Here is an 8,956-nt window from a genome sequence, read left to right on the forward strand (position 1 = left end):
GGCCCTTTTCAGGGCCACCAAATATTCTAAACGAAGGAACATATTATCTTTTGTGTCAAACATGTATAAACTTTTTTTCAACTCTATGAGTCAAACAACATACCGCTGGAATCCTTATAATTCGTAGATTTCGAATATCATATTTGTGATACACACTTTAAAGTACTGTTTTGTGTGTATATATTAGTTATATTTTCTAAAATATGTGATTCTAATTTCAAGGCAAAAGAGCCATCATTCATTAAATCGTACAATTAAAAATAATGTTGTAAAAAGCTCTGAATAAAAAGTTTGTAACATTTTAGAATGTTCAAGTATTTTTATCAAATTAATCTTTTGCCTAACAAACAACGCCATTGATAATAAACAATGAAATTCTTGAAAGTATTTTTTTTTCAAATATATATATATATATAAATTAATATCATTTTTAAACATATGTTATAATAGTTACTTAATTTTAGCGATTTAGAGAAATATTTAAGGTATTATAATTGACAATATACTATTTTTTTTCTAAAGAAATCTCAAAATTCTTTACAAAATGGACAAATTGGCTTTATCCTTTGCTTGATTTTATACAGAATTTTGAATTTTGATAGCATTTAACATTTTAAAGAGAAAAATGTTTAGCTCTGTCATAATTAAAATAAATAAAACTTATCAGTCATTAAAAAATACGTGAACATAAAACTTTCTCCGGTAATGTATTAAAATTATAAATCATAATTTATGATTTATATCATATAAATAGCTTTGTAACGATATATTTAAATTTTTAATTTTAAAAATATATCATTAGTTTTCATTATATAACTACTCATTAATAATTGTGAATCATTAGAATAATTATATAATAAACACTTAATATTCGAGTGGTAAATAAATATGCAGTACATCATTTGCATTTATGGTAACTCCTGTAATTGTAACTGCGGTGGTAACTCATTTTCAAAATTCTCTAACTTAAGCAATTACAGACGCGGAACGCCTGAAAAATGCCGAAAACTGCGAAGTAACTTCGAGGAGTTGACCCACAAACTAAGAGGGCGCTTTTAGCAGTCGAATTTCGACAATCTCTTATTCCATTACATGAGCAATCTCCCAACTCATCTCTGATAATATCTTTGGGAATGGTTAAACTGTGATACGCCACCTGGTGACAACAATTCGAACTATAAAGAAAAGGCACGATTTTAAAGATGCATTTTAATTTGTGCATAAAAGTGTTTTAACCATTTTTTTTATGGAGTTTAAAGTATTTATCGAATGATAAAAATAAGTCTTTATCGGAAACAAATTGCTTTAGATGAAATCTACATATTGTACTGTAAAAAATCACACTTTTTGACAGAAATATTTTTATAAAAAAAACAATGATTAATTTTCAAAAGATTATAAACTTAAATGGACTTATTTTGTAACAAAAACGAACTCAAAGTAAATTCTTATTAATTTATACATGAAATATTCACTATTTTAAAATCTGATCTGAAAGTTAGGTTAGAATTCGTATTTAAATTCCATTCGTCTATTATTCGTATTCTTGGCATAATATAGATCAAATTTGTTACTAAATACACTAATTAAAGTGTATTTAAGCTTACAATGCGCTGAAACTTACATGAAATAATGAAATAATTGTATTTTTTTAAAACCTATTTCACAAAAATGTGTTTTTTCACTGTATAATATGGAAATTCTATTTAAAAATATTTGTTTTTATGTATATTTGTTTTTAGTATCCAATCATTATTTTATGCACTGGAACCGCGGTTATATCCTCTCGCACTTATAACCTCTCGCGCTTATATCCCTGCATAACTCTCATTTATATCCGCTTGTCATCCACCAACTCGCAGTAGCACGTGACAAACAAGTCAATCAGAGCGCAGCACGGCCATTTCTCCTTCGCTGAGCAGCATTGGTGGCATCTCTTTCGGGAAGATATAAGTGAATGTTTACGTTCTAGGTCGGCGGATATAACTGCGGTTCCAGTGTACTTAACAAAACAATAGTTAAAACATTTTTATGCCAAAATTAAAATACATGTTTAAAATTGTATACCTACTCTTTCTAGTTTATAATATCTTTGGTCGAATGTTTTTGAGCATCGAATTGGCGGGACCATGGTTTGTTCCCAGTAATAAGTGTTGAATTCCGAAAAATTAAAAATTTTCAAAACTTATATTGAACATGAAGGAATTAAAACAATTTAATACACATATTTTGTGAACTTATTAGGAAGATTTAAATAAGAAACACTTTTGGGGAATAGAAGACATCTCTGTGAGGTGTATCTATTGGTACAATTACAAGGAAATAAATATATTAAAAACACGTTCTCTTTTGGGAAATAGGAACATATGCGGCGGCCGCTATGGAAATAGAAATAAATTAGGTTCTGAGATATCCTTTTATTATAATGACATTTTAGGCAGATGGAAAAATCGCGCATTCAAAATAATAGATTAATCTTCAGTTTTACGGTGATATCTGAAAATATTAATTTTTCTCTATTCAACGCTTATTACCCGATTGAGTCATGGTTCACTTCTCTATGATATTACCAGATATCTGGTACTGCCCTCATGCTCTTTGTCACTCTTGACTGACTCTCGGCCCCACGGTCATCGCATCATCAAAATGCCGAGGACTTAAATGATAGAAATAGCGTTAACTGAGGGTGCTTATATCGGGAGTTGAGTGTAGTAAAAGCGGCACAACGCCAATTGTCCATAGAAGTTTTGTATTGGTATATAATATATATTCTTGGATATAATGATACTACCAGGCGCCTCATGCAAAAAGGAAAAATGTCCATATTTCAAACTTTTTTTCGACCTTGCAAAGGTGGTGTTGCTAATGTAAATACAGGATATGCGCTTGTGCAGCTCTGTGTTAAATATTACTAAGACCTCAACTCTTTCAAAAGTATGGAGAAGATGAGATGTAAAACAGTATCTTTGAGGGAGAAAGTAAAATCTATTCAATGTGTCGAGAAATGAGTTCAAAGGAAGAAGAACATTGCTGCTAATTTCGAAATACCTGCCAACTTTCTAACTACTATTTTTAAGAACTAAGCTCAAAACAATAATATTCCTTTATCTACTCTGCTTAAAATGCCCGATAGGATCTGATAGGAACCAGATAAGACCCTGGTTCTATCGGAGACCTATCTGGTACACGAAAATAAAAACTATTTTACTCTAAGTTCAAAATTAGTATCTATCAGGGTCTATCCGGGATCTATTTGGGCCATGAATACAGAAATAAAAGTGAATGTCTGGATCTATCGGGGATCTATCTGGTACGCGAAAATAGAAATTATTTTAATCTATAAGTTCAAAAATTGCATCGATTAGGGTCTATCTGGGACCTATCTGGGAAAATTCCACATGTATGTTTATTCGGGTCTATCTGGGACCTTTTTAGCCCGTGGAAACGGAAATAAAAGTATCTGTCTGGGTCTGTTTGGGACCTATCTGTTACATGAAAACATAATTTATTTTACTCTAAATTCAAAATTAGTATTATCTCTGATATTACTTTAATTTTTCGCGTAATTATATGATTTCCAATTTTACCTCTTGTCTGGTCAGGTGACTGTCAGATTACCGGAAATCGGGTATCTGGCGATCACTCTTTATCTCTAGTCGCGTCGTATTTCTCTTGAAGGCGCAGTCCATTAGTGGTAGATTAGTAGAATAGTGACAGAGACATCTCTGATAGTGAAATAGTTTTGACCAATGATGTGATTGTTAGAGTATGTCAAATAACCTCATTGGTCAAAACTATTCCACTATTCTACTAATCTACCTCCATAGATACCTCCGCAATACGACAAGCCAATTGGTCACTGTTTACGCGCTGATTTTGAATATAAAAGTATTCAGATTTAATATTTAAGATAAATAATAATTGGAAAATGCATCTAAACTAATTTCTTAATCCTAAATTAGAATTTTCGCGTAACAGATGAAAAATAATGCAATTTTCATGCTAAAAACGTTATTAATTCTGACTACAGAAAAAAAAATTTTCTTTAAGCAAGCATTTTAAACGTTTCTAAATTTTAATAAAAAGGTAATACGATGTTTTAGTTTTAAATAAAAAATATTAGTTTTATTAGCATACATATGATTTGATTATTTGTATACAATTATATATATTTTATAATATGTATACAATAATGAATTAGTAATTGCAATTCAGTTCTTCGTCGAGTTATTAAAAGAATGTACGATATAACATTTATCAGTGCATTAATTAATTATTCTTCATTCATTTTTGGTAATTTTAGTGATTTTATTTTAAATCGCATTGCCGGAAATAAAAAAAAAATTGGATTTTAAAACTCGACGGAGACGAGATTGATAATTGGGATCAAACAATAATGATTTATTTCTCTGAACTCAGAATTCATAACCTCTTTTCAATTCAAATTTAATTTTTTGCATCAAGCACTCCAAAATCTTATCTCAGGATTTGGAACATTCTATTTGGGCATTTCTCAATCCTTATTTATTATGAATATTAAATCTGAATATTTATATCATTCAAAAACAGCGCGCTAGCAGTGACTAATCGGGTTGTAGGATCGACGCAAGCGCAGTTTAAAAATTTCCCAAGATTGGGGACACTGGTCTGGTCAGTGGTCACTGGCACTGAGTGGGACTGGGGATTGTGATTGTGTATCATGGTGTATTCCGTCGCTTGGGAAATTTTTTAATATGCAGGTGGAAAATGAAGAAAAAGATTAAAATATTGTAAAAGACTGTTCCAAATTAATATAAAATGGAAGCAGAAACAAGGTGGATGTTCACAAAGGAACAAATAGCGAATACACCGAGTAGGAAATGCAACATCGGTGTAGAATCTGAGTTGCAGATCAGGCAGCATGCAGCGATGTTTGTTCAGGACATGGCCCAAAGGCTACGCTTTTTGTACGTATAATTTATCTTTGAAATTCTTCTCTATAAAAGGGACGAATTTTCCAATAAAAATTATGGTATTTAGGTTAAGCGTTTTTCACAAATTGATGGAAACGAAGCGTTTTAATATTTTGATTTGTATGCAAACTGTGATGATGCTTTCAAAACTATTTGCTTGTGGGTTGTGATTTAGGACATGTGTAGAAATAGGTAGCAATGCTTAGATTAACATTATTCTGACTTCGAGTTGAAAGTTCAGATCCAAGTTGAAGCTTTTCTGGTATGTATCCATTTATAGATGTCTGTATCAAGGGGCCATTCACAAAATCGTGACACATATTTCATAAATCCCCCCGTCCGCTTGATACTTTTTTCATTTTGTGTGTGAACCCTAACCCGTAAAAAATGTCTTTGTCACTAGTTTCCCTTTAGCTTTTATACTAATATTACAGACGCTTTATATTGTTTATGAAATACGTGTTCTTTTATCCACTTCTTGTTATTAACACTGCATGCAAACACTAATGATGCTTTGAAAACATTTTTATTTTGAGTTGTTTATTTGAGGGCTCTGAGACAATTAGGACACAATATTTTCCCCGAGATTATACTTTAGGGTGTAGTTTGACTGACAGAGTAATCGGAATTTAAAAATATTAATAATTTTCTTTTGACGCTAGGCGTAAATTAGACTTGTATGTCTTCTAGCGTTTCGTTTATCGATGCAATTGTGAGCAAGAAATAACTTACTGACAAAAATGAGGAGAAATGTATAATATGCCGCGCTATGGTGTGTCGTAAGTTTTTGCTTGCAAGAGGATATTTAAAAAAATGTTTACTAATATTCGGATTTATATTTAGTATACCCTAATCTACGTAATGTTTATACCTACATAACTGCAAAACTGGTAAGCGACCTTGAAAATTCGTTTTATAAACAAAACTATGAACTGTTTTTCTTTGTCAAAAAATAATCAAAAATAAAAACAGATTGAAATTACATATTAAAGTTTTAAGATGTTTTTCAAAAAATGGAATATTTTTCGTTTGATAAAAAGTGATTTATAGTTAAACAAAAGCAAGATAGACGACAAAGAAATGCGAGAGTACACGTGTAAAAATGTACGTGAAACTTGTAAAAACAAGATACAATTTTTAAGAAGTTTTTAAGAAGTGTAGGCAATATCATCTTCAACCAAAAACTCACTATCTAGGCACCATTTGCAGGCTGTCCACCCCTGACCCTACAGTAAAATCGAATGTTATCATAAAGTAAAGTTATTACTGTTCTTAAACTATTTAATATTTTGTTCTTAAACTTAAAAAAAAAGAACTTAATCTCACATTTTTCCTCATTTTTGTGTTGAGAAGTTTTTGCCTGCTGAAAATTTCCCCGCTAAACGAAACGCTAAAATACATGGAAGTAAAATTAATGTCTGGCTTCAGAACAAAAATTAATAATAAAAAATAATAAATAAATTTATTTGCTGATGATTTGCTATGATGTCGGCGAATTCTACCGTCCTCGAAATTTGAATTTAAAGATTTTCTATGTTTTGTATATATATTTTTTTACTTTTTTCACATTTTTATATGCAAAAACACTTGAGATAATCTGAAAAGAATGGCCGTGAAACTAGTTCCGCTTCACATTTCATAAAACACTTTCGGTGTTTTATGAAAGGGAGTATCTATGTATATGTACCCAAAAATGCCGCTGTTTATGACGCAATCACGGTAATGTAGCCAAGGGTTTTGTAAAATTCAAGATCTTGTATCAGTTTTCATTTACTCGTATCCTCAATAATATTACAGAGGATTTTCATTATTTCATTCCGATTCTTCGATTTAAAACTCTACAGTCGACTTTACAAGCCAAATCATAATAAGTTGGTAAATAAAATTGATGATGAATAGTGTCTTAAGAGTTTAGGTCACGATTATTCTGTAGTTGAAGTCGATCCGGCAATTTCCCATAATTTTAGTCCGAAAATTGGATATAATTTTTTTTATAGTTCGCTCACGTGATTTAATGTTTTTATTTACGGGGTTTACCAGAATAAAATTTTCCTATTATCATTTACACATTGTGTGCTCCAGATTAAGTGTTAAGCATGTGGCATACTCAAATTTCAAGTGGAATACTACTGGTGAAAAGCGATTTCACTGAGTTCCTTGACATAATTTTTTTAAAAAGGAATTTCAAAATTACAAGTATATAGTTTTTTTAACTCGAAAAGCTAAGTCTCTTATGCATTCGACGTTTCAGAAGTTAAAGAGTTTATATCAATTGAAATTTATTTATTAAGTAAATATAGCCCCCCCCCCCCTCACTAAAAAACGTTTACCTGAAGGAATTCTGATTGTCCGTCATTTTTAGGGTTTACAGGCTTTTTAATAATGGTGCCCTTATTTAAAATTTTTGATACATATACTTGAATCGTATAGTTGTAATTTTTTTTTATTAGTTACAATTATTTTCCAGGATGTGTTCACTGAAAAAAATGCATTAAATGAAATAGGCTAATTTTCAAGTAGAACGATTTTCTTGAATGAAGAAAATAATAGAATCAGGACAACTATTTGAATCAAGAATATATTTACTCTAAGCAAAAAACTATTGAGTTAATTTGTTCCATTATACTTATTTGCGTGAATTTTAACAAAATATGGAATGAAGAATATTTTATTCTCATGAGTTCGTAGTGAAAACTCTTTTTCATTATTTTATATTGAGATACAATTATTTTGAAATTCAAAAATATTTATAAAATTCAAAATATTGGTGCACATAATCAATTGTAATTATGCAAATGTAGATAGGAATTTACGACTTTGATAAACCACTAACTTTAGGCTGACGCATAAATCAAATCACTCATAAAACTACTTTAAAAAATCATAAGTTTATTGCGTCGGTAAGTTTTTGGTAGTAAGAATTTAACATTTTTAAATAGATGTGAGAAAAGTGTTTTTAATTTTAAAATAATTATGCAAGACTCAAAAGTTATTTCATTCCTAAATTTATTAAGAGGTTTTAATATATACTGCATCTATAATTTTTTCGCTAATTATTTTAATTTATAAATCTACTTAAAATTAAACAATTACGTTTTTTTTACCGCGAAACATTTTTGTGAATCGGAAAATGACTGGGATTTTTTTTCCTTGATTAAAACGGCCACCCTGAAATTATTTTCGTGTAGTGTTCAAGGTAACAAAAAATCATTCGAATTAAAAAATAATGATAAATATTCCTGCTGAATACAGGAATTCTTTCTTCAATAAAGAAATATTATTTTTTTGGATTCGGCTAGATGAAAATTGGTTTTTTTAAAGTTAAAAATTTTGTTATTTGACCCTTATTTAATTTAAATTAGAGTTGCAAGACATAATTGTATTTTATTTACACACAATTTTCGTGTTCGATAATAGCAGTTTGGAAATCACAAAAGGGCAAAATTCATGAAAGTTATAAGTAAAAAAAAATAATTTTGAAAATATAAAATGATCATGTGTTATTCCAATTTAAACTAAATAGGTTGTAGGCAACAGCTTTTTTAACTTAAAAAAAATGTTAATTTAATCGAATCCAACAAATTAAGAATTTTAAAAACTTCCCGGCACCATTAAAACTTTTTTTTTAATTTTTGAAAACATTCCACTGAGTTTCTTTTACTAAGAGGAAAAATTAAGTAATTCAACTTTCAATGATTGAGTGCCCCTAATTTACATTGGTACAATATTGTAGGCTTTCAATATTTTCAACTAAAAGCTTGCATTAATCAATTTTCTGATGTTAATTTCTATCGAAGGGAAATAGTTGTGCATCTTCCAGTTAATAGTGAAATATTTTTAAATGCAAACATCCAAATAGAAAAGTTCCAAGTTTAAATGCAGGAACGCTATGACATAGGCTATATTATTATTACACCATTAAGCCATTTCCCTTTCGGGATAGGCGTGACTCACTCGGTAGGGGAAAGGAGTAGTGTGTGGAAGGGATAGAGATTTTTCAGATT

General features: G+C 30.0%; 1 protein-coding gene across 3 annotated transcripts in view; it reads left to right on the forward strand.

Moving 5' to 3' along the window:
• Window positions 1-4,661: 4,661 nt before the first annotated feature.
• The window catches only part of LOC117181658, a 46,386-nt gene continuing 42,091 nt past the window's right edge, over window positions 4,662-8,956 (forward strand). For 2 of the 3 annotated variants that reach the window (XM_033374559.1, XM_033374561.1), the window contains exon 1: window positions 4,662-4,946. In XM_033374559.1, the coding sequence (XP_033230450.1) occupies window positions 4,798-4,946 (149 nt within the window). In that variant the 5' untranslated portion in view covers window positions 4,662-4,797. The remainder of the gene's footprint in view (window positions 4,947-8,956) is intronic. The other variant, XM_033374560.1, reaches the window with a different exon arrangement.

Source organism: Belonocnema kinseyi, chromosome 10 (assembly GCF_010883055.1).
Source record: "Belonocnema kinseyi isolate 2016_QV_RU_SX_M_011 chromosome 10, B_treatae_v1, whole genome shotgun sequence".
Lineage (NCBI taxonomy): Eukaryota > Metazoa > Arthropoda > Insecta > Hymenoptera > Cynipidae > Belonocnema > Belonocnema kinseyi.